Source organism: Lathamus discolor, chromosome 4 (genome assembly GCF_037157495.1).
Source record: "Lathamus discolor isolate bLatDis1 chromosome 4, bLatDis1.hap1, whole genome shotgun sequence".
NCBI lineage: Eukaryota > Metazoa > Chordata > Aves > Psittaciformes > Psittacidae > Lathamus > Lathamus discolor.
The window spans coordinates 3,631,484-3,657,950 of NC_088887.1; the positions used below are offsets into that span (position 1 = coordinate 3,631,484).

Consider the following 26,467-nt stretch of genomic DNA (forward strand, 5'->3'; position numbering starts at 1 on the left):
AAGCATGTGTATGTGTGTGGACCCGGAGCAGCTGTTAAGCCGCAATGTAGCTGTAGCCTTGCCCTTCATAAGGGGCTTTGCCTTTCTGTCATTTACCTGACCACTGACTTCCACAAAACTCACTGAAATCCTTTGAGACCCAATCTTCTAAAACTTAGATGAAACTGGACAGGAGTTTCGAAAGGTAATGGTAGCAGTATGGATGGGGTTAGGGAGGAATAAAATTGGTTGACATAATGATTTAAACCTTGTGTTTTGGGGAAACCAGACTAAACCACCTTAATTCCTGCCTTTTGCAGAGAGTATAATGTGTGATTAGCTGAATCTTATCTGTCGGGTTAGGATCCTAAAGTTCTCCAAAGTGTGATACAAATCTGTCTGATTCCAAAAAGTGTCAGCTTTGCATGCAGATCTGATGAGAGCTGAAAGATGTGTGAAATGGCTTTCAGTAGTCAGCTTCTCATTCCCTAAATACCTGATGAGGTTCATGTAGGCTGTGTGTCGGGAATTACATGAAGTGTATTGTACTACTAAAATGTCACCTCTCTCTAGACACCGTTATCTTTCTGCTGAGTTTGGATGGCATGCAGATACCTTGTGAGAAAGGCTAAAAGCCTTTCATTTGCATGTGTTTCTTGGAGGTGTTTGTGAGAAAGCGTGTGCACCTTCTGGAGCAAATCCTGCTGCCAGTATTGCATGCACAGGAATCTTTGTCAAGCATGTGGTTTTGTTGACAAAAGGGTTTTTTTTCTTAGAAATGAAGATTCATTCTGCTCCTATTAGCTTGGGTTTGTTAAAATTCAATTCTGCTCTTGTTTGTCTCAGCTTGTAAAAAAAACCCCCACCCAAACAAGAGATTTTTGGGTTCTAAGTAGGTGTCAAGTCAAGTTCCTCTGTGCACATGCTTATAGCAGGCTCGCCTGTGACATGAAGAGCTGAGTCTTGGTGAATATTTCTCTTTAATCTGTCAATAGGCCAAATCATACAAATGTGGATTTCTTGGTTGATGGTTAATAAGACCAATTGATACTCCTGGTATTTAAAACATGAAGATAACATCGGGAGTGCCTGCTGTCCTGAGTAATGTATTTGCAGATAAAAGCCTGGCAGGTTCGATTTCATGGTGTCACAGTGAAGCGCAGGCATCCATGGAAAAAGAATCAACTGCTGAAAATGATCATATGTGAACTAATCAGGATGCTTGAGGTTTTCCGAGGGGAAGGAGTGAGTGCTGTGATGCTGAGTAAGAAGAGACAGAATGCTTCTTTGGGGGCTTTTTTGTGTGTTTCTTTGAACTTACCATAATAGGTGTTTAATTCTTGATTTATCTTTGTCTTCTTCCAATGGAAGGAGCGATACTGTAAGGATTTGATAGCTTAGAGCTGTAAAGGCCTAATTTTCTTTCTGGAGAACAGGACTGAACCCTAAGTTCAGGGGTAATAACTAATTCTTAATTTTCAGTAATTAAAAAGAAAAAACAACCCACAAAAGGTAGAATTTTAAATGGAATGAAAATGGGAAGATTAACAGGCCAAAATACGTGAATAATTTAGCCTTTAAAGACTACTCGGTGGTCCTAAAACTAGCTGGATTTTTATGTAGTCACAGAAACAAAAGTAATTTTTTCCCTACCTCTAAAACTCCTCTTCCCAAATCACATTTATGTGCTGTATTTCGTATGGGTTTTGTTTTGCTGTAGGCGAATGTTTTGGTTGAGGAGGAGCGTATGAAAAGGTTTTCTTTGTAATGGATAAATCTATTTTATTGCTAGTGTCTGAAGCTGTCACTGTCCGTCTGAGTATGGCCATCATGGAATAGTTTGGGTTGGAGGTGCTTAGCATCTTCTTATACGTGACAACGGCCACACAGGCGTTGAGGATAGTGGTGTATGGATGGACTTTTTGGTGGTAGTTTGGAGGTTTTTTAGTGATGGCTTTTAATATGAACCTGAACAGAAAAACCTTGTCATCCATCCTGTACCCCTGGTCTCCATTGCCCTGTTAGGGTTCCATTGTGGGGCTAACCATCCTCAGCTATCACTGCTGCCTAATCACTTTGGCTTGCAGTTCAGGGCCAAGGCAGGATGCTGGAGAGCCACCCAGGTCCCACTGGCTGCCTGGTAAGTAACCAAACTCAGCTGCACCATGCTGCAGAGGCAAGCCTGGACAACAGAAGGCACACATGTGTCCTTCATAAGCTTCATTAACTCTTTTAGCAGAGTGCTACTTTGACATATTAATTAGTTGCCATGCTTTCTTTTACTCCAGGTTAACCTTTGCTTTGGTCACTTGATTCAAATGACTGATAATTGCAAGGCTGTTAGAGGTCTGTTTATGCAAAGTGTACTTAAAGGGGCTTTGCTGTCTGAGTGAACAGGCAAATGTTTCATATCATTTGAGGGCTGCTGGGTTGTGCTTGCCCCACACTCCTCTCCTTAGAGAGAAAGAGCAACTAAGGAGAAACAAAACAAAGATAACAGAATACCAAAGAAGTTACTGCTAAGAAAACATTTCTTCATTGGAAAATAAATGGAATAGTGAAAGAGTGGTCAGATATAAAGTTGTTAGGCAAAAAAAAATACTTACTAGATGTTATTTCCTGCATTATGGTTTTTGTTTTTTGTATAAATGCTTGTAATACGCCTTATTTATTCATTTTAAGTGAAAGCAAGCGATGCATTTTCACAAAATGCTATATTGATGCTTTGTCGCAACTTTTCTCCACTATTTCAATCAAAGCCTAGTGCCCACGATCTGTGAATAGTTTTGATTGTCCCCAAACAGGGTCAGGTTTTTGTTTTTATCAGTAAACTATCTGAGTGAAAAATTTCATTCTGACCTGATTTCTAGAATTATTTGTAATGCGTATTTTCTGTTAGCTGAGTATTGGTTGGTAAGTGCTGGTAGCACAAGCAGAAAGATGGTTTTAGGCTAACTTTATCCAGTTACGTCTTTTTAGCTGAAGTCTCAGTGTTCAGAAAATAGTGGTGTTAAAGCTGACTTTGTCCACTTGTATGTACAAACATTTGCATTCGAATGTTAAGGAAATGTCTACTTGAGTTTTCCAATTCCTAGTTGCATTAAACTAGGACATTACGCTTACTGTATACCGGGACGCTTAGACTGATAAAACATGAGCTTCTGTTTTGAGATGTCTTGTATCCTTCTTGCTGTGATAGCTCATTGCAGAAAGGCATGGGACTATAAAATAGCATCTACTATTCAGACTGAAAGCTTTTTCTGGCCAGACATGAGTCATTCTTACCTATTCCTATTAAGCCTTGCACAATGGGATTGTGCCTTCTTAGTACTACCACTTTTGAAGTAATAAATGTAGCAGTAAAAATACTTTTTCCTGAACTTATCTCTTGCAAGAAAGTGCCATTATCTCACTGTCAGGAGCATAAAAGTTTCCTTTTTCTTTCTTTCTGTGACCTACTTTGTAGGGTAGATACTTACTTAGAGTTCTTCATTTTCCGCAACCAATCTGTCTGTATTCTTTATTGGGTGCATCTCAGTTTCTTTGTTATGTAGTAAATTCTAATTAATTTTAATTCTAACTAAATCTTTAGTTTTAAGTTAGTGCTATAATTATGAACCAGGAATACTAATGTGGATCTTAAGTAATTCTGAGAGATTGTTTTTACACAGATGTATATTTAAGTTCATCGATGTAGAGAATAAGATTGGTTTGAAAATGTAGAAATTAATATTTAGCTAGCGTAGGTTCACGCCAGGGTATTTACATTGTTCATTGTCAGAGATTTGGTTGGTTGTTATTATGGCTGTTAAAAGATGTAAAGCACAGGAGCAAGTGTTAAATGCCAAAATAAATGTTGTTTGAGTACCTAAAAATGCTGTACTGCAGGTTTTTTAATACTCTTCATGATCTGCTACCCTTCTAGATCTGAAATAAAGGGGAAGTGTCCTCCAAATGGTTCAGGAGCAATAGGTGGAAAAAAAGGGCTTTTCACAGTGACAAGACAGCCTGAACGAAAATGGCGCAGGCTGCTTTTCTGCTAGCACTTTTAGCTGCTAGTTTTGTACTGTGCTTTCTCCCTGGCTTGGTGTGAGGTGGGTAATTCAAAGTACTTTCCTGCCATTACGCACTTTCAATATTGCAGTAACTCAGCAAGACTTTTTTCATACAGCTGCGTAGTGTGCAGTGTTGTGTTCTGAGATGTGATGCAAAGGATCATTTTGGTACAGGTATAGCATTGCCCTCCATGGATTCACATGGTGATGGGGATTGGTATTCCCTGTCAGGAGTATCATCAATGTCATTATGATTTTTTTACTTTATTTGTTTCCTGGTTGGTGGTTCTGCAGGGCTGAAGACTGTTCAGTGTTGATTCTTGTTTCACTTGCTGTCTGTGAGATAACTAGCCAGACTTTTTAGAATGAAACCTGTGATGATGGGGTGTGTGTTAGCTTGCAGTTGTCTTACATGACTGTTAGGCTTACGTTCCAGCTTGTTTTCAACTTATCACAATTGTCACACCTTTTTTTACTGAGGGAATTCTACCACACTGATATGGTAATCATCTTTCTCTTCCCCCAGTTAAAAATAAATAGATAATAATAATAATAATAATAGTAAAGTATTTAAGTATTTCTTAAGTACTGACCTCAGCTACCTCATCCCAGAATGAATAGAAGTCTACCCACCATTACAGGTCGGTCTCAGTCTTTGTCTCTTGCACTTTTCTCCACCAAAGCAGGTGGCTGTGTGCACTGTTGATGCCACGAGTTTGTCAACCCACAAAAGTGATTTGTGCTACTTTTCTCTAGTGTTATGCAGAGAATGCCTCTTTCTGTTTGTAAAAGATACTTGATCTTGTCTTCTCTAGAAACACCCCAAAATCAGGTTTCTCACATTTCTGTTAACCTCTGTATGCCGACAACCACAGAAATCTGTTAAAGACCAAATTGTCTCAGTGAGGATAACAGCTGGACATGCTTGCTTATAATGTTCTCTAGAGTCATGAACATGAAGTTAAATGAAGTCCCATTTCATTCTTCCCAACTTGGAGCATGTGTATGCAGTCACCCCAAAGTATCTGTCATGGCTGAATTAGGACTGTTGGAATAAATGACTGCCAAGTATAGCCTGGAAAGAGTTAACAGAAATTGTTTCTGCTATAAAGAGAGAATATCTTCCCTGCTGATGAAGGACAGGAGCCCTTAGGGTACAGGCTTGTGGAACTGAAAATACTGTTGATTAGCTCTGAGGGATCATAGAAGAAGGTGTCTGTGGAAGTGCTTTTATGTAAGAAGAAAAGACCTTACACAGATATTCTGTACAGACCCTTGTTTCTCATCCTTGGTTTAAATCACACTTCTCTCATCATAATTTAAAGCAGAAACTTTGTGACCTGACCTGTATGCATGCAGATTCTATAAAGTGCAGTTACAAAGTTACCAGTTTAACCTTATGTCACCTGCAAACTGTACTGTTTTACTGAGGTTTGTGCTGTGCTTGCTGGTACTATTGCTGAGACGGACAACTTTACTTTCGCGGTCAAATGGTTTGTGCCACACACAGGATGCTCTTCGGAGAATTGGAATGAGGTCGCTCTGTAAATTATGCAGGAAACCAGCAGTGCTGGATCCGTTATAAACTCTTTGCTGTAATATATAGAGTGGTGCCAGTGTAGAAGGGGAAGTAATCTAGAAAGCAAGCGCATGGATCGAGGTGTCTTTTTACCGAAGTTAGCTGCTTATGTTTGAGTCATGGTGGGCTGATGATGTGCTTATGTGCAGGGGATTCCAGCTTTGCAGAGTAGAAGTTCCAAGTATGTTCTTCCCCAGCTGCAGGACTTCGCACTTTCCTTTACTGGACTTCATGAGGTTCTTGTCGGAGCAGTTCTCCAGCTTGTTGAAGTCTCACCAAGTGGCAGCACAACCCTCAATGGCATATTAGCCATTCCTCCCAGTTACATCTCATCAGCAAATTCGCTGAGGGTATACTCAGATCATTAATGAGGATGTTGAACAGGATTGGACCCATTGTTGATGCTTGGGGCACACTGCTAGTTACTGGCTTCTAGCTAGATTTTGTGCCACTGATCACAGCCTTCTGAGTTTGGGTGATCAGGCAGTTTCAGTCTACTTCATTGTCTGCTCATCTAGCTTACACTTTGTCAGCTTCTCTATGAGTGTGTTACGTGAAAAGTGTCTAAAGCTTTCCTGAAGTCCAGGTAGACAATATCCATTGGTCTCCCCTCATCTACTAGGCCAGTCTTTCATCATAGAAATTAATCAAGTGGGTCAAGCATGACTTCCTCTTGCTGAAGCCGTGCTGACTCTTCCTGATGATTTCCTTGTCCATATGTGCTTGGAAATGGTTCTGTGGATTAGTTGTTTGATCACTTTCCCAGGGATCGCTGACCAGACTTGTGGTTGCTTAGATCTTCCCTACTCCCCATACCTCTGTTATTGCCCCAGCCTTGGAACTGGTGTTAGCACTTTTTGACCATTGATCATAGTAGTTGCTCTTGTGACTTATTTAGGGCTTAGAAGGGTTTCTTTTTTTTTTCTTCCTTTGGTGTGTTTTTGGTGTGCTTTTGCCAGGTTGACATTCAAATGGACGTCTTCCAGTACCAGCTCCCTGCACTGTCACTTAAACATGAATGCAGGAAGTAGAAGAGAAGGTAGGAGGAGGGCAGAGCAGAATCAGCAGTTAAGCTGTTGTAGAGCCACAACTTCACTTTATGTACAAGTTCAATCAGTTTTCCATGTGATGATTCATGTCACACACACCCTTCTATACTCGTCACAAGCAAAAGACCTCAGGTGGAGTATATTTTGGCAAGGCAGTTTTTGGTTGGTGTTTGGGTTTTTTACTTTGGTTTTTAATTTAAGCTTAGTGTTGCAGTAGGTTATTTCTGAAGGACAGTGTCTTAGCAGTCAGTAATTTTAAATTATGCCTATGTTGTGGTAGACAGTCTTGAAAAACACCCAAACTCATGTTGAAAACGTCCCATCTTGAATACTGCAGAATTGTCATTCTGCTAAATTGCCATGCTCCCCATGTGGAGGTATCCAGTTTGCTGTAGTCAAGACTACAGCTTGGCTCCAAAGACCATGAGTGTATTGCTTCCGTATTCTGTCACCTTCACAGCCTTCTGATTTAATTAGGAATTGCCTTCCTAGCTTTTGGAAAGCTGCGTGAATTTGTTCCTTGCTCTTTCTCACCTTCATTATATCTACTTGCCCCTCCAGACCTGGCAGTCTGCTTCTTCCCTGCACTCCCAAGTGGCTGGCAGTAGTTTCTGTACAGACTACCACCTTTATGTTTACAATGCCTGCTTTTTCCCCAACTTTCACCTCTCGTTTTTGTCTCAGTCTCTCGCTTGATTGAATTACATCTTTCTTTCCTCAGCTCCTTTGTTCATAACAGTTTCTGAACCATACCTGCTTCTGCACTGAATTTTACGTGACTGTTTATCCTTTTCCCTTTTCTGATTGCAGCCGTGTTCTTCTTTCCTCATTTCTTTCTGATGCTTTTAACTTTTTTGTTCTTTTAATTCCCCTAAAATCTTTGTTTTTCTTTTCTTTCTGCTTGGAAAATACATCGTTGCCTTTTGAAATAGAGCAGTACAAACAGTTTATAATATGCTCTGTGCTTTTTTTTTTTCTTCTGTAAAAAAGCTTGTTCAGACTGGGATCATTCATGAATGTCATTTGAATGCTTTGTGTCAACAGATTTCAGCTGCGGGAGGCTCGTGAGGCTTTCTTTGTGATTAATGACATACATTGCGTGCTGATGTTTGTTTCTTTGCTAAGATTACAAAAACTTCATCAAACATCTTCCTAGGAAACCGGTTTGCTCGCTTTTCTTGTCTTCCACCTTCCTCCCTGCACCGACCTGTACGAAATACAGCAAACCCATCGCTGAAACCAGTATGTAACCCCTGAACAGCAGCAGCAAGAGTAAACGGACTAAGCTTTGGTCTTTTTCCTAAGTACAATCTGCCTGCTAATGCAAAAAGACAAGGAAGAAATCACCCTTAGAACAACATTACAGTTTTATACTTGAATTCAAGAACCTGCGTAGAAGAAAGTTGTCTAAATCGTAACAAAAGTTGCTTTTACTCTCATCACCCTTTTTCAAAGCAGAAGGCTTTTGTCTTTGCTTGTCGGTCCAGCATTTTTTTGTGAGAAACTGAGATTTCATAGGGTCAAAAAATGCTTTAAGAAAAGAGAAATTATGGTACAAAGTAGGCCTACATGTGGTATATAGTTTATACTTTATAATGAAGAATGATGTCCTGTTATTTCAAGAAAGTTCTTGTATTATCCTTAGCTACTTGGGAGCTCTTTCCATGCAGTAATAGCAGTACTTATAAGTCTAAGCAATGTCTTCTAAAACATGTAAATAATATTATATTCGTTCCGAAATCTCTGCATAAAATGCAGTGATTTCTGTCAGTATTTTCACTGACTTTTTATATTCAATTTAAGTAAATAATTGCTGATTTATCAGTAATAGCAACAGAATTATTTTCCTCTTGGAAGTAGTCTTATTTATGGAGTGAAATATGTGCAGTTTAGTTACAGTAAACAGTCTTTAATTTAGTCTGAGATAATATTGCATTTAAAATTAGCAGACCAGAATATTCCAGAATGTTTAATGTATAAATTATAAAACTGCTGTGCTGTGCAGATATGTTATAAGGCTTTTTTTAGTTATAAATCCTGCTTTTTTTTTAATATTTTTTTAAATTCCTGACAAAATTAAATAGAACTATCAGATAATGTATTTTTGGGCTGTTATGGGGGGTGAATTACTATTTTCATGGCAGAACTATTAGCACTTGTAATTTTGGTATGTGAAATAATGGGGTTGGTGCCATCAAAGATAATGTGTATATTTACCTTTTTCTTTTTACCCCCTAACTCATTTGGTTTTGGCTGTTGCATCACAGAGGTTCATCAGTAAAAAGTTTTTTCATTATTGTTTCAAAAATGGAATTCCGTGTGTTACGGTTATCGGCTTCCTACGTTCTCCATCTCATTTCTGCTATGGTAAGCTGTAAGTGGCATATGGAATTCAAGCTGTAGTTCTCATTTCCCAAAACATTGCCAATTGGGATGTTGGCTCTGGGACATGCGAATATGAAACAACTATGAAATGCACTTTTGAACTTCATTGCGTATCAGTAAATCTGTATTACTAGCTGCATTTCATGGGATATAAATCAGGAGCGATACTGATTTTTCCTTTTTTTCCCCATTTTCCTGTGGCTTGAAGCACATTCCAAGTGTTTTCATGTGACAGGTTTCTGAGTAGGTCCCATCCATCTTGTAGGCGAGAGCTCTGATTCCATCAATGGCGAGGATTCTTGACAGCTTAGGTTCTTTGTTAGAAATGCGGGGCTTAGCATTTCACTCTCGCCACACGCTGAGGTGGACGCCAGGAAGCAAGTAACTAAGATCTGAAAGACAATTACCTACATATGGTAACTTTCCTAATCAAGTATATTCAAATATAATTTTTATCTCCTGGTTTATGGGACTTCAAACACTTGCATAGAAAGTCTGTGATGGTCTTATCTCTGTCCTGAGATTGAGTCTTCTTTATCAGAAGCATAAATAATTGGACACAGTTCCTGACCTCTGGGCAGGAAAAGGCCTGGGGGATGAGATAAAGGATGAGACAACCTAACCTTCGCACTGAGTTGTGATTCACCCCTTAATGTTGAGGTCATTGTCAGGACAATATGGAAAACCATATGGTTCCCTCTGCAGGACTACGTTGTTGGCAAATAGAGGGTCTCATTGTATTCTGGTTCTACATCAACTTTAACCTCTGGAGCCACAATTCAGCAAAATAAATAAAACGGTGAAATCCGTGTCTGATTTCCCCCTCCGCTCTCCATGCAGAGGACCAAGTCAAACACACCCCCATTTATCGATACGTATTCCCAGCAGGGCTTTCATTTATGTTTAGTACTGTGGTTTGTGGGGAAAAAAATCCCCCTCTCTCCTGTGCAGTTGTTTTCATTTTGAGCTTTTCATAGTATGTAATCAGTGTCATACTGAGAGCAATGCAAGGTTAACTTTTTTTTTTACCAGACCTAGAAGTAAGGCAGTTTTGAACATTTGACTACAAAATCTGCAGTACTGTGCTATTGAGTATATTTATATCCAAGCTAGTTATAACAAAGAAATCAAGCTTGAGTAAATGAAAATAAGCCATAGAAATATTTTCAGCATTACATCTAATGAGCACTGTTTAACTTCACAGTAGTTCTCTGAACCATATTTAATCTCTGCACTAAGGTATTGATAGTTATGATGGTTAGTGTTGTGTATCTTTTGAAGCATATGCTCCATTGTACCATAATAAGCTAGAAAATGAAATCTAAGCTTCATATTTACATAGAAGAGTCTTAGGGAGGAATTTTGTTAGTAGGATTGTAGGTCAGGAATTTGTGTTCCTGCTAATGTCTGTCAACCTCCCACATAGCAAGTATGCAAGTAGACCTATATAATGAGATTTGAATTCAAGGTTCTTTCTGAGGCTTCTCTAATACATGACAATACTTCCAGTATTGCATGTATCCTATTGATAGGAGACATTTGATGACTCATTGGAGTGCAAGATGCAGGTAATGTAGCACAACCCTCCATAAAATCAGGTATTTCTGTGGCATGCTTACGTTTTTGGGGGATTCCCAATGTGTACAGTGTGTCAAATAATTAACATTGAGTTTTTAGAAGAGGGTGTGTCTCCAGCTTACTGCTACAGTAAAGAACTGTGAAGCTTAGCTAATGCCATTGCTCCTCAAGAGTCTTTGGTTAAAGTCCTGGTTGAGTTACTTCTGTTTATTTATCTCGTATTAAATTGGGCGTGAGTTCCTCTTTCATCCCTGGTTTGACATATGAAAAGTAATTGTTTAATAATGTTTCAGAGCCTTGAGAAATTAAGAGCATCTTAGCCAGAGGATGAGAAGGTATCTGGACTATCTCCAGAATTCCCAGTCTAATTACTTTCTTCTTGTTGAGCTGAAGCGAATTTATCTTCAGAAAATATGAAATGTCAGCTATGAGTTCCTGTATTAAACATGGTTTTTAATTAAAATAACTATGGAAATATGTGCATAGAACTAACTTTTCCTATTTGCATGGCAAGAAAATTAATTTCCATGGGGTTACAGTAAAAACATAATAATTACAATTATTCTTCTGACCCAGTAGTTGACAAAATAATAATAACCTCTTTAGAGGTATTTTTAACTTAGCCTTTTAAGCATAATAACTGTTCTCTGTTTTCAACGTGTGCTTAATTTTCAAGACCCTATAGATAGTTAAATTTAAAAAGCAATGCCTGAACTATTTCTATTTGTTGCCATTTTTGCTCTACTTCCCAACCAAGGGACTATAAGAAACAATATTGTGCTTTTCAGGTACATCTCATAACTATTTCTGGCTTATCCCCGTTGAAGGGGAGGTATGATGGCAGAGACAGGATTTCAGATGTTGTGTCTTTTAGGAAAAGAGTGGGTGTTGTTGCCTTATGCAGGAATGAAAAAGCCATGTTAGGAGGAAAAATGCTGGGGTTTATTGTTGGCTTTTAGGAAGATCATAGTATTAAGTACTTTACCTACTTTGTTCACAGCAGAGCTGCTGGTTGCCCTTTGTTAACCTGTTGTCACAGCTTCAGTTAATCAATTCTGAGCTGATGTAGGGAGGTAAGGACTGTGTTAGTCCTTATATGAGACCTTTTGCATACCAGACTGAAAGCTGTTCTGTGTGGGGGGGGTCACTGGTTGTGGATACAAGCCTTATGCAGCACCTGAATGAAGAGGTTGGAAGAGAAAGCTTTCAGTGTTCAGCTAAGGCAAGGGAGGCAGTGTAAGCTGCGGTCATTGCCTCAGCTGAAATACATAGCAGGGATACAGGAGAGGTGAGTCTGGACACTGAAGGTATATGTGAAAGGTAGCATCTGGGCAATGGGATGCCAATAGCTACTTGTATCAGCTGAAAAATTGGCAGTTAATGATTGACATTAGCATGTGCCTATATAATGATTTTTTTGCTAGTATTCATGATAGTGAACTCTGTAGTTTAAATAACTATACTGAAGAACGTAGTTTTCAATGAAATAGTGAAATGACAAATGAAAAAAATGGCTCTTCAAGTTGTTATGCAGAATGATGCTGAAGATGGGAGCATGAAGGTATGAGAGTGTGGAACTCTGCTTAGCTGAAGAATATCAAAAAAGAGCATTGCCGTCTGAACTAGCTAAAACCAAAGCAACCCAAATAACTCTACATGACAGTAATTACACTGAACAGCCTTTTCTGGAACTGACTGTGGGCTCCATCTGTCACGGACGTTTGAGTTTTCAAATTAAATCGGTCTCTCATAGGAAGTTATGTAGCATTAACTATGCTTCACTCACACAAATTAAACTTTCCCATTCCTAGATGAGTTCTTCATTTAGGTTGTGCCAGGGAGCTGAAGAAAGTTTCAACAGGATCAGGGTCTTGTAGAACGGAAGGAGTCAGGGCCCTTGCCTTTGACTTTATGCTGTGCAGCATTACTTCCAGTGTTGTGATCTTAAAAGCAGTTATCATGGTGGAGGATACAGATCCTATAGCTTGTCTTGGAATCTGTGAAGCTGCCTGTAAAGGAGTCCAACTTTTTGGATTTGCGGACCCTCTTCTGTTGGTGGAAGATTACTACATACAGCAGTAATCTGCCATACAGTTACTTGGCAACAATGTGGTGGTCTTGCCAACATCAAGTGTGACAGAAAGCTGGAAACAGGGACATGAATCGTAGAGCACGTCCATAGGCCAACTCCGTTGTGTTTGCATTCTTTGCTGTGTTGTATTCACCTTCCACTCAACACTAGTTAGTCTGCCTGTGGGAAGTAACGTTGTCCTGCACATGCATAGAGGAGTTGCTCGTGGGAATGAGTATCAATTTCTGGATGGCTGGTACTGTCTGTTTCCTGGAGTGATCCAACGCTTTCTGTGGAATGAATAATGAGCTACTCACCACCCTGGAAGCTTGTGCTATATCCCATCTTCCTACCTCAACACACTGTACTTGTCAATTCCTCTTTATTCATGGTCTGTGAAAACACTGGTTGAAGGCTACATTGGTCTCAGAGCAGCTGGCATAAAGATGCCTGGTATTTATTATTAAATATTTTGTTTCTGTTCAGTTTTGAACTTAGAAAGGAAGCAAATATTGTTTGGATTAAAGAAAAAAAGCAATGTAGCATTTGCTCGGAACTCTACATCCATCTTCGGTTTAATCATCTAAGAACAAACCAGATTTTCTGTTGGGAAGTAGTTTTATATGTATTTGTGTTACTTGTCCTTGTGCAGTAGTGCTGCCAATTATATTTATTAGCTCTAAATATTAAACAGCTGGCAGGATTCCATTGTATATAAATAAGACATTTGAGACCTGGAAGAATGCCATTTCTAATACAGCCAGCTGGTGCTTTTTACAGTTACATTCAGCACAACACTACTGAATTTCACTGTACATTCAGTGTTGGGTTAATGACAATAGGAGAACATGGGGTGGTTTGGGATTTCTGTAGGAAATGCCATTGTGTAAAAATGCATTGTTTTGAAAGATTGACTTTACCAAAGAAATGCTATATTATGCACCTGTTATTTGCATTTTGATGTAAATACTTTTGTGTTTGTGTGTTTTGATGGCAAATCCAAAGCAGCAAATTGCAGAGGCTTTTCAAATGTGAATTTTTAAGTGTCCCTGTGCCACAAATGTGTTTCACTTTCTCTATTACAGTGATGTTTTCTTATTTAAGTAATGGCTTCCTGTTTAAAATACCTGCTTGCTGCTGCTTCTGGATTCATTTGCTGATATTTGTCATGTTTTCCATAAAGGCATGATCCACTCTCTGTTAGAATCCAAGTAATAACTAAAATAGTAACGAATACATCTTCCCACTATTAATTTGTTCCTCTTCTACTTGTTGGGAAACTGAGGCATAAATGTGGACTAGGGGTATCTTCAGACTTACCTAACTAGCAGGTAGTTTGGACAACTGGCTTCTTTCCATTCTTGACTGACTGCCATGATCATTTCTTTGTAAAGGTTTGCCATCAGTACTTGTCTTGCAACATCCAGAGGTAGAGCTTTAGGTGAAGGAGAAGATAATGCTGGAAGACCTGATGTTTTTTATTCATATTAAATATTAACAGGAGCTTATTGTTATGAGCCATTTAGCTGAAAGTATAATAATGTCTGACATGTGAAATAATGTCTAATTTTAAATACTGAATACGCATTTTTTCACCAGATTACCATGCCCACAGCCTTGGGTGAATTCCTTCATGGATAAAATTCTGCTTGCTGAGGTACCCATTGTGCTAAGCAGCTGCTTATTTCCATCTCTGAAGCAGCTACACTTAGAGGCTGAATCTTTCCTAGTTCGTACAATGCTTGTGGATGCAAGGTGCTCACATGTGAGTGGTCATTCGGTACAGATTTCAGCCATGGAGACTGTCACGTTGAGAGCTTCCCAGCGAATCTGCTTAACCTGTGAGATAAATATGAGGGAAATCTGTTTCTCAAGGAGACATCCAGCCTAGAGAAAAATAAAGCTGTAAATGTTTTGCTTGTCCAAGCTCTCCATGGGCATTTGAATGCTGGATTCAGATGTCTGTTACAAAGTCAGATGTTTTCCTCATTGTAGTGACCTTTTTACCTCGCTGTGGTTTTAGAGCATTTTGCTTGCAGAAAGGTGAGAATCAGCTGACCTTACAAGTTGGATGAGCTAATCAGCTCTCTAGCAATGAGAGATGGAGAAAATGATGGCTTTATCTTTCTGCATTTTGGTTTAATTATTAGCCTAGTGCTCCCACGATAAGGCGTGTACTCTTGCTTTCTCAAATATAGTGCGTCTGTGTGTGCTTAGTGCCTATAACTAGTTGCACTTACGCTTTTAATCCTATTTATTGCAGTATTTTTGTTAATTTACTTCCCAGATGAAAGCTGTTTAAAACCTAAGAGCTATTAGTGCATCAACACTTCTGGTGGCTTTGTTTTGAGAGAGGGAAAGGGTCAAGGTTTATATTAAATTATGTATGTATTTGTTCCGTCTTGGTGCAATGAGGTTTAATTACTTTGGAAGATATTCAGATTACTTTCACAGAATGTATTGGGCTGTATTTAGCAGCGGATGATGCAGCCGTAGTAGGAAGAGAGAGGAGGTTCTTGTCCTTTGCATCTTCTTCTAAGTCTGGTCTTATCTTTCTGGCCAGGCTATGGTTCTATGGTCATGTCATGGGACACATTTTCTTTCCAGTCCCCTGTCAGGACATGTGACAGAAAATGCATGTTCTTGTAGGGAGGATAAGGATAAGGGTGGGCTTGCTTTTCTTAAAAAGAAAAACAAGTAAATACAAATAAAATGGAAAAAAAATAAAACCCTCACTCTTCATAATTTTTTTGGAAAAAACAGTTTCACTATTTTGACTTTGCTTATAGTGAAAGAAAAAAAAAGAAGAAACAAAACAGTCAAAAGGGTTACATAAGAATTTTCCGTCAGATTTGGTTGTTTTGGATAATTTGGACCTATGCTTTGTGTAGAAAAATGCTGTATCTCGGGTTTTGTTGGCCTAAGTTAGTGTCTGGATACACTTAATGATTTTCTCATTTCACCTGAGTTCTCATCAGACAAGAAATTAGGATTATCTTCATTGTAATTCTGCAACTGTTTGCTTAGTTATGAACAAACCCTGACTTTTAGGTTGAGGCTACAAACAGAGTCTCCTGAACGCAGTGATATGCAGTCAGGTGTGTTCTGTCTGCTGCCATACAAGTGAAGACTTTGGGGGGTAACTGGATAGAAAATGAAAAACACCACAGTGTGGTGGTACCAGGTGGATCTTGAATGTTGCTGTGTGCAATTTTATACTAGTATATCCTCCTTTCAAACTTACCTCCTCCACAACATGCTTATTATCTGTCACAGCAGAGCTTTTTGTATGTAGCAGTTAGGACTGCTTGATGTAAAATCATAGACTAGTAAAATATTATTAGGAGAAAGTGTACCAAAGTCTGTGTCTTAGAAGGGTTTATGTGATGCCAACGATAATTTCACCGTTTGTGTAACTGAATTGGAAAACTCTTTCATTTGCAACTTAGAAAAAGCTAAAAATTGAAACCGGGGCGAGACCCATTGCCAGCAGGTAATTTCATTGACTTCTGAAAGCCAGACATTTCCATAGTACTTCCTGAATTCCTTGAATTCCCAACGTGGATGATTTTCTGTCCTCTGTTATCCGCTGACTGGTATTTATGGACCTTGCATTAGCATCTTTGGCTATGTTGTGAGAAAAGTGTTTTCATATTGATGAGCTCGTCCGAATTGCGTTCTTCTATGATACAGTCATTACATGGGTTTTTTGCTAATGGCAAACCTCGGAGCTCTTGCATCCTGTTACTATTCAGTTAAACTTTTACATAGTGGGAAGGTTCCACTTTTCATGTAGATTTGAATTATTTTGTTTCTAGTCTCAAGCTGTCCTAAAATGTGTGCTAATTTATTTTGGCTGCTTGATTTCCTCACTCCTCCTCAGAATTTTGGCTGTTGTTTGTAAGAAGTCTGTCCTTGAACACAATTTCACTTTCGAGTAAGTGAAAAAGTTCTTTTTCTCTGTGTATTGGCTAGGAAGTTGAGTAGAATACATTAGAATCATGTTCAACATATGTGGAAGCTTGATTCTCTTACTGATCTGAATTTGGACATATTTAATGTTATAGTAAAGAAGTCAACAGAAGATCTGACTACTATAAAAAAGGAGGCATCAAAGTTATTCATCTCCTCTGAAATCCTGCAACCTGTTTCCCAAACGTGTGCTTCAACATGATGGAAATATTTGATAGTGTGCAATAGGAAGTGTTAGACTGAAATATATATATATATATATTTATTTATATATATATATGATTATTATATAAATTCCTGTTATCATACTGAAAGATTTTTAGCTCAGTCTTCTTAAACAAAAAACCAAACAACAAAAAGCAAACCAACAAACTCCCCCCTCCCCCAAATACAAATGCTATCTCAATAAGTGGTGAATATTCCCATGCCTTAGGCTTTCAATCTTGGCCTGTTATGTTGCTGTGGTATAAAGTTAAGCGAGATGTTTTATACTTGGCATGAATTCTGTTTTCAGTTAATAAAGGTGGCAAGCACAGAATCGTCAGAAAATGATTTGATCATTTGCGTTCTATATAAAGGTACAAATGTCTCTGATGGTTTTGTCTTTTTGTTGTGGTTTCCCTTTGCCCAGTATTATTTGTTCAGTTGTAGTCCTTTCTGAAAGTCTTGCTTATCCCAATGCATCTTCCCTAGGAGGTAGGGGTTTATTTCCACCTTTCAACTCACGTTAATGGCAAGTGTCCCTTGAGAGAAGGATCAAGGATTCTTAGGCAAGTGTCAGACGCCAAAAAGTAAATAAAAGTTTTTGATCAGTGAGGACTCATTTCCCATTCTTAAGAAAAATAGCAAAGAGCATCGTGTAATGCTGAAGGATGCTTACCTGTCACAGCAACAAATATACAGAATTTGGCTTAATATCAACTTGGCAAGGTTGTCATTGTAGCTGAATTTCTTTGGTTACGTGATTGTTGGTAGCACTTCCATTTTCCAATATAAGAAAATGAATGTTTATACATTTCTGACACAAAGAGATACAACTCTAAAAAGAATAATCCAATAAAAAGTGAAATACTTATTTAATGTCAATCTCTTGTTTCCAATGGAATGAACTTTTCACCAGGAATGTTTACTTTTTGCTTGTGCTCAGGACTTCTACTGAACTGCCAGTTTTTTTCCCTTTTTTAAATCATTAATTTCGTTTAAAAATACTTGCTGAGGAAAATACTGATTGTAATTGGTATTAGGATACTGCAATGTCTGAAATGCCTGCAGGTCAATCATCTCAGCACTTATAGGAATTGAAAATATATTGTGGAGTTTTGGACTACTTAAGCATTTCAGAGTGCTTCCTAAAACCTTCATGTGCCTAACTTAAAGCTTATAGTAGAATATGCTGATTTTCTGCTTGCAAATGTAGATGTGTAGGGTTTTTAATGCATAGTGTCTACACTAATCTTAGCTGTTTTAAATACTATGCTTGGCCTGTCTGTGAAGCCATTGCCACCTTTGTGGCATAATCTCTGGAGCAACTGGAAACTACCTGTTAATAGTTGTTAAACTTGGAAGTGAATTTTAGCAGTTTCACAGAGGAGCAGAGGTCTCCAAAGGCTTAAGGTCCCTATATGATTTATGAAAATAAGCCATAGAAGGAGAGAAAGCGAGGGAGAGATTGCATTAATGTTCGCAATGAAGAAGAGACTTCTTTGTGCTCACCTTCCTTTAAACATCAGAGTCCATGTTGGAGACCAAGTATGAGACACAGATTTATAGGAAACTGGGCTTCATTCATTCTGGTGCTCATGGAAGGGCTTGGTGGTTACTTCTTTTTATTGAGATTGCCTGGCAACCAAAGGGAGGCAAAAAGAGGAAAAGAAGAAAAGGTTATTGGCCAGTTGGTATTCTGTCAGTCAAATGCTGAAAAGTTGCATGTGTTGACTATCTGAAATGTGAGTTTCTATCATAATGATCTTTTAGTTTGGAAGGGAGTTGCCGAAACTGCGCTGAATACTAAGAGCCAGTGTATGAGAGCAGGGTAATTTTTCAGTATTAGGACAAACCCTGGTTTTCAGGTAGAACTTGAATGCTGGTTCTGTAGAGGCTTATGTGAAGCCCTCACAGACAGTGAAAAGCAATTTCACTGACAACAACAAAAAAATCACTTTATCAAGTTAGTTCAGAAATAAGCAATGATTTGACTGCTCTGCTCGGCGAGGGTGAGGATGAGACATCCTAGCTCATGAAGATGTTTCCATGTGGTTTCAAAGTCATTTCACTCTGTTTTTCTTCTGATTCTTCAGCACCACATTCCCAGTCTGTGTTCTAGCACGCACAGTGGTTATGGAGTATTAAGTTACATCCTATGTATCTACTATTTGAATTGTTAGTTTATCTTAAAGGACTGTTGGATGTTAGTTGAACTGCTGCACATACCAAACTGTCCCAAATGCATTATCATACTGGATTTCTTAGTGAAAGACAAAATGGTAAATAAATGTTGTTTAACTGTTGCCTGAAGTGCTCAATGGGGTCTTGGAGTTAGCTGCCTGGGTTCCGGTGGTATCTTCAAGGACTATAAAACTGTGTTTTTAGCAGGACTTTTATAGTTTAGGAGTTTTTATAACAATGTGATGCTGCAAGAGAAAATGTAGGGTTTCTGAATCATGCCTGAATCGTGCTGTATTTTAAATCACAAAATACCCTTCAATTTCTTAATATCAACTCCAGGTTTTTATCTTTGCTTTTTATTTGAAGGATAAAAAGCCATGAAATTGAAGTATGTCGCAGGAAGGATGACAGAATTGTGGAGATAAATCATGTTCTAGATCGCCACATTGCAAGGGAACTATTTAGTGAGACTGCTCATGACATTCTAAGAAATGACATTCACTTAGTGAATATTCACTTCGTTACATTCCCTTTTGTAAAGAAAATGGAATTAAAAAACCGAAGCCATAAGTCTGGTGCACACTGCTAGATCTGTTCTGGAAGAGAAAATCCTTTATGTCCCAGCTTTTGCAGTCAGTATGACAGCAGCATATGAGTTACACCCTCTCCCTGGGGATCTCAGAGATTTTTCTATACCACTGAAAGCACTCTCTTGTTTCCTGCCATTAACAGTATGCAAAGAAGATTGGGAAAATGAAAAGCAAACAAAAGAACACTTTCCAAAGCCAAATGACCTGCTGAGAAGGGAGTGGTGCTATGGCACTTCTCTTCTCCATGTTTCAGAAGTGTAGAAAGTGCCTGAGGCATTAGAATGGGGTAATGTGAATTCAGAAGTGGCGGTCACAACTCTGTTCCTTCTGTCCCTCTCGATAGGAACAAACCCAGCACCCAAAGCCTCATGTCACAGCCTCACATTTCCAGCTCTCCCACCTTGCTGTCATAAAATCCCTGACACAATGTTATAAATCGTTTCAGTAAAAAATACTTGGATTTGTCAGCCTTATTGAACTGCTTGGGAGACATTCTCGTCCCTTTGTTCTTCCAGCATTTAGAACCTGGATAGTAATTTCTAGTCTACCCATAGCCAGGACTGATAAATATTCTGTAGCTGCACATTACTGAAAGAAAGAAATGCCACTTGGGGCACTTACGAAGTGTTAGACCAGAGTTACTTGAGTAATTGCATGTAATCGAGGTGAGAATTAGGTTTGAGTCCCACCAGTGTCTGTTTTACACAGTACAAGTACAGATCTTTCATGCAGTTCTTCTGCCAGCATCTCAACAGGTTTTCCTTTAAGCTCTCAGCCTAACTCCCACCTCAGTATTAGATAGGGCCAGGTCCTTCCTTCTTGGCTCAGGTAGCCTTCTCTAGGTCTTACCAAACTTCTCTAGGGTTTATCAACGCCTGTGCACACATTTTCTGCAGCATTTCTTTGCTGTCACAGCTGTGTAGTCTTGTCTGACAGCTTTTCCTTCATCTTATCATGCTTATTCCTCTGATACTTTATGCTTTATCTTTTCCATCTATCTGGAGGACAAAACCTAGCACTGTTCTTATTTTCTCTTAGCAAAACTTCGTTAGGATGAAATTTTGTATGGGAAAATGCAGTATCCTGAGAAATAGTTTTTCTGAGCTCCAGGTGGGTTTCCAAGGTAACCGAGTTTTGGTGACCATACTTTCTTGCTGGATGCTTTCTTGGCCGTTGCATTATATTCTTGCTCCTGCAGAAATGCTAGTGGTTGCATGATGTACTGTTTAGAATTGATTCAGTAGAAATTAGCTTCCTGCGCCATGCTAGTTTTCCATGGGATGGGGATAGTTTTGGGAAGCTGCAGGTGGGTGGAAGGGAAGCTGAAAGTGCAGCAGCATAAGGAAGCAGCAGCAATTGGGCTCAATGCATAAGGTGAAAAGAAGCATGTCCCTTTCACCTGTCTGTTTGGCCTACGTAAAGTAAATACCTGCCTTGCAGCTGAAATTTTCTTTCCATGAATTTCGTATAATAGTTGCATTATTCTCTTTGCATTTCATTGTCTCAAATCCATTTTGGCTGAATTCTTCTTCATGACTTTTCAGTTTCCTGTTATTTATTATAGCTTCCTGCCTTTTGACCTGTTCAACCAGGTTTTTGCATACTAAAAATGCTGTATTTTATGTATCCTGAGATACAAAGACTCATTTTAATTACAACATAGTAACTCTGAACTCCTCTTTTAGCTGATTTATCCCCACCTTCCAGCAGGTCAGAATATTCCTCATGTGTTTAAAATATCTTAGATACACAGTAATGATAGGAATAATTAGAAACAAGAAGTATCTAAGGATACTTTAAAGAGAAGTATCTCTTTTGTCCCCTACAGTAAGGGCACCTTCTCTGTAGCTTTTGTTGTAAGAAGGATCTATGTCTTCTGTTATAAGGAATGTCATAGAATTTTTTTTTTTCTGCTTTTCTCTAAAATTTGGAAATGGGATTTATCCCATACTTACTTCTGTTTATATACCTCTTCCTTTACTTTTGATCTCCTACCTTGTTGTTCTGTTATGGCAGCTGGCTGTTTGGAATTATAGATCAGAATGATGCCTGTACCAAGTAAAACTGCACTGAATACTGTAATACTGAATAGGCTGCTTGGTGATGCTGCAGAAGGGGTTTGCTTCCCATTGCCACTTATCCTCTTCGTAGCCAGCGTGTTTTTGTGACAGTTCCCCTCTGTAAAGCTAGCGTATTGCACTGGGTTTGTGTGACAAGGTTTTAATAGCAGGGGGGCTACAGGGGTGGCTTCTTTGAGAAGCTGTCAAAAGCTTCCCATGCCTGACAGAGCCAGTGCCAGCCAGCTCAAAGATGGACCTGGCTGAGCCCATCAGCGGTGGTGGTGTGGGACTGGTGTGCTTCCATTCAGCAATGCTTTGGCATTAAATGTTAGATTTGAAATTTCATTGTTTGTGTAAGTGGGCTAACATGGATTACAATTGTTTCCAAGAAATTTTGTCTTCACTGCAGATTAATGAAGTGATAATAGTGTGCTGTAACCTCAAGGTGAAGAACATAGCAGCGATGCTACCTTTATCGTGAAATTCGTACATCCATATTCAACTCTGCGTGAGCATCTTGGATAAGAAATTTCTGGGAAAAACATTGCAACGAAACTTGTTCAGAAAAAGAACATCTGCCATGGAGATGCTTTAAATTCTGCAAGTTTTGTTTCTGTCTCCCACTGGACATGTAAAATCTGTTGAACTGATTAGAAATTATATGGAAGAGATAATAAGTAGATCTCTTCCGAATCAGTGTGAGCTGCTTTAAATGTCCATAAAATGATGTTTCATTATATAATCTTACCTAATTTCATCCAGTCGTTGTGACTGTATGTTTTTGTTCAGGTAATACCTGTAGTTAAATAGGTATATCTAGCTTCATGGGAGGCAATTACAGCATCTGAACGGCTTTTTGCAACAGCATTAGGTTATTGGCTCAGGAGCCATGCTTGTACAAGGACATCTGTCAGAGGAGAGTCCTCCACTCAGCTGTGGGAACTTGGCAGAGGCTGGGAGCCAGGGTCCAGCTGCTTCTTTTGCAGGCAGGAGCTTGTCCTTGTTTGATGGGCTGCCATGTGACTTCAAGCTCTCAAGTGGCTATGAGTTCTAAGTGTAGTATCTTTGAGTCAGAGCATCCCTGTACTGCTAGCTGTCTTTGGCAATGTAGCATATTATGGCTTGCTGCAGCATTTCAGCTGCTGTATACACATCCAAGATTGTGTTTTTAACTCTGTTGAACTAGTCAGGAAGAGATAAGACTTGTGTATAGTCGGATCTGTAAAGCGAACTAAAATAAACGTTGTTTCAATTAAAGGAAGAGTATTTATACTGCTTTTTATCTGCTGGTTTAATAACATGATTTAAAATCACATCTTCAGTGGTTTGTGGACAATTTCATTGTGCAGACCAGCTCTTAATCATATCAAACTTCCTGAAGTCGGTTGAGACTGAGAACTCTCAGATGCTACTCTGATATAGCTGTTTCTTTGTTTTCTCTTTCTTTGTGTGTATGTCTTCAGTGCATGTCCTGTAAAGACAGTTTACACTTCTGCATCTCAGTTTCGTCGTCAGTATAGTGGAAATAGTACTTTGCTATGCAGTACACCAATGTCAAACGGTGCATATGTAAAATGAATGATGTTTAGGCTGAGATCTTAATATAACACTGATGTGATCTGATTTTTGAGGGAAGGTGTTTTTCTGGTTGAAATTCTTCTTTGTCTCCCTCCCCCCAAAGTGGCAGTGATTTTTCGTGACATGCTTAATTTTTTCTACCTTGCATCTCTAGTTTCTGTAGCATGCAACAGCTCTGAAGCTCTGCTACTCCTCAGCTGCTCTGCATCTGGTTGCATGGGGCAGCATTTGTGGTCTTTTGTAGAGGCTGTGTACATGGGTGATAATGGAGCAAGAATTTCTTCAGCTGCTGTGCTACCATATGCTCTATTATGTGCTTCATTGTCATGATAGGAACTTTGCCTCTTTTGTTTGTGTAATTAACTTTGAAGCACAGAACAGAAGGTGATAAGGCTCAGGGGGCTCTTACCAAGGTGCATAAATGCCTGATGGCAGGATATAGAGAATATGGAGCTAGACTCTTCAGTGCCCAGTGAAAGGCCAAGAGGCAATGGATACAATCATAAATACAGGAAATTCCATTTAAAAGTAAGGATAAATGTTTTTACTCTGAGTACAAACAAACACTGGCACAGCTGCCCAAGGAGGCTGTGAAGTCTGCATCCTTGGAGATATTCGAAAGCAAGACTGGACAGGATCCTGAGCAGTCTGCTCTGGCTGACCCTGCATGAGCAGGGGGATGGGCTAGAGTATCTGGAAGGGTTTCTTTCAGCTTTAGTGGTATTGTGAGTCCATAAAGGCATTATTCATTGCCATAACTTCTAGCACTTTAGTGGTGAGGCATCTCAGTTTGTGTTTTAAGATTGGGAAAATAGAACAGCTGCAGCTTTTGTGTGCATTAAAGCTGAAGAATGATGACCCTAAGAACCAAAACCATTTTGGTCCTAGTTATCCGTTCAGGGGAAAAAGTGAGGAAAGATGCATCTCAAGTCATTTAGTTTTGTATGGTACATGGCTAACAGTAAAAAGTTACCTTAAGCATCCCTATAAGATTTCTTTTTTCGTGTGATTGGTAAATATCTGAAGTCTTACCAGAGAGGAATATCAGGTGGGACTGGTACATGAGTAATTCACAAAAAGGAAACCCATTCCTTCCCTGTCTGGGTCAAGTAAGTTTATCAGCTTATGACTGATGTAAAAACAACTGATGAGTATGTATACTTGAAAAATCATTCTAGCATCATAGCCTATATAGTCCACAGAAGAATTAGGTAACCAAGATATGGTAAGTTGGTGGTAATTTTTATTAACTCTGCCAGCTGGGCTAAGCCTGGCTGTTTGTCCAAAGGATGTATAACCGAGGCAAAATCAATTGTCATTCACTGAATGTATTTAAAACTAACCTTTTATTATGACTATATGAAAATTCAATGGGAGCCATTGGCTTTTTGCTTGCAAGATGTTAAATTTTGTTTAATCTTTGAAATACAACTTGATTCTAATAGTGAAAATGTGATGTTGTCCTAGTAAACCTCTTCTGTTTGACATGAGTGTGGTTGTAAAGACGTGTTAGCATCACGATTGAAAGGACAGCACTGCGTGTAATTTAAGAAAGCAGAGGTTTTTAGTAATGTAAACCAGCTGTAGCATCTCTTTCATGCTACCTTGAAATAACTGAGTAAAGATGGACTTCTTAATGGTGAATTCTGTATTCATTTAATATGTTTGTATGTTTAATAGGAAAAAAAGAAGTGCAAGCTCTCCCAGACTTTGTCTGTTTTATAGTGATTCCAAGCAAAGTGATTTTTGCTTTTTCACAGCTTTTGACTCTAAATGTGAACTTTTTAATGGTGTAATCATTGGTCTTAAAATATTTCATTTTTTTCTCTGTTTTCCTTTTCTTTTTCTTGCTCCAGTGGGAAGAGATTAGTGGTGTTGATGAGCATTATACTCCAATCAGAACCTACCAGGTGTGCAATGTTATGGATCACAGTCAAAACAACTGGCTGCGAACAAACTGGATTCCACGCAATTCAGCTCAGAAGATATACGTGGAGCTCAAGTTTACCTTGCGGGACTGTAATAGTATCCCCCTAGTTCTGGGCACTTGCAAAGAGACTTTCAATCTGTATTATATGGAGTCTGATGATGACCATTCGGTAAAGTTCAGAGAGCATCAGTTTACAAAGATCGACACCATTGCAGCTGATGAGAGCTTCACCCAAATGGATCTTGGGGACCGAATCCTAAAGCTGAATACAGAAGTCCGTGAGGTGGGGCCTGTCAGCAGGAAAGGCTTTTACTTGGCTTTTCAAGATGTAGGTGCGTGCGTTGCCTTAGTCTCAGTGCGAGTGTACTTCAAAAAGTGCCCTTTCACTGTCAAGAACCTCGCCATGTTTCCAGATACAGTACCCATGGACTCCCAGTCGCTGGTGGAGGTGCGGGGTTCTTGTGTCAATCATTCCAAGGAGGAAGAGCCGCCCAAGATGTATTGCAGTACAGAAGGAGAATGGCTAGTGCCCATAGGGAAGTGCTTGTGTAATGCTGGCTATGAAGAAAGAGGCTTTGCGTGCCAAGGTAACAATGCCCTCCGTATTCATAGTTCAATTATTAACAGGGGCTTCACTTTATGTCCCTACTCCGTGTATTGGGTCATATTAATGTTCTCCAAATTCTTGGCAGAATTAAATTAGTTCCTAAAATCGCCATGAAAATGGGGTTTATTTAAATCTGTGTAAATAATGTAATTTGATAAAGGTCAACAGCTGCTTTTTGGTTCCTACAGTGCATAGCACATCTAATCTCTCTTACCGGTCTTGGACTTCATTTCAGTAGATTACAGTTTTCTCAAATGCATTGTTTGTGTGCAAATACTTGACTTTTTTGTATGGATTTTTTCCTTGAACTCTGTGGCTTGATGTATAACTTTTGCTACTGAGCTGTGTTGATCAATTGGGATCAGTCGGAAAGAAAACCCCAGGTGACATGGTTTCAGGTAGCATAGCTCCTAAACGAGGATACATTTGGAAAATGAATATTCGAACTTCAAAATTCCATTTGCGTGAATACTCAAACTAATTTTCCCCAAACTTTTGGTTTCTGCAAACTGTGGTTATGTGAATGCTCCCAAGAACAAGACTACGCCAGGGAGTTTGAGTTTTTCCGGAGATGGTCTTTTAAATGTTAGAGAAATGCATTTTATATTCCCCTGGTTTTAATATCAACCGAAATTATGATGGTCTACAT

General features: G+C 39.0%; 1 protein-coding gene across 5 annotated transcripts in view; it reads left to right on the plus strand.

The window, feature by feature from the left end:
- Positions 1-26,467, plus strand: part of EPHA3 (EPH receptor A3) — a 220,164-nt gene that overhangs the window by 48,149 nt on the left and 145,548 nt on the right. For all 5 annotated transcript variants that reach the window (XM_065676023.1, XM_065676024.1, XM_065676026.1 and 2 more), the window contains one exon: positions 25,138-25,798. In XM_065676023.1, coding sequence (XP_065532095.1) covers positions 25,138-25,798 — 661 coding nt within the window. The remainder of the gene's footprint in view (positions 1-25,137; positions 25,799-26,467) is intronic.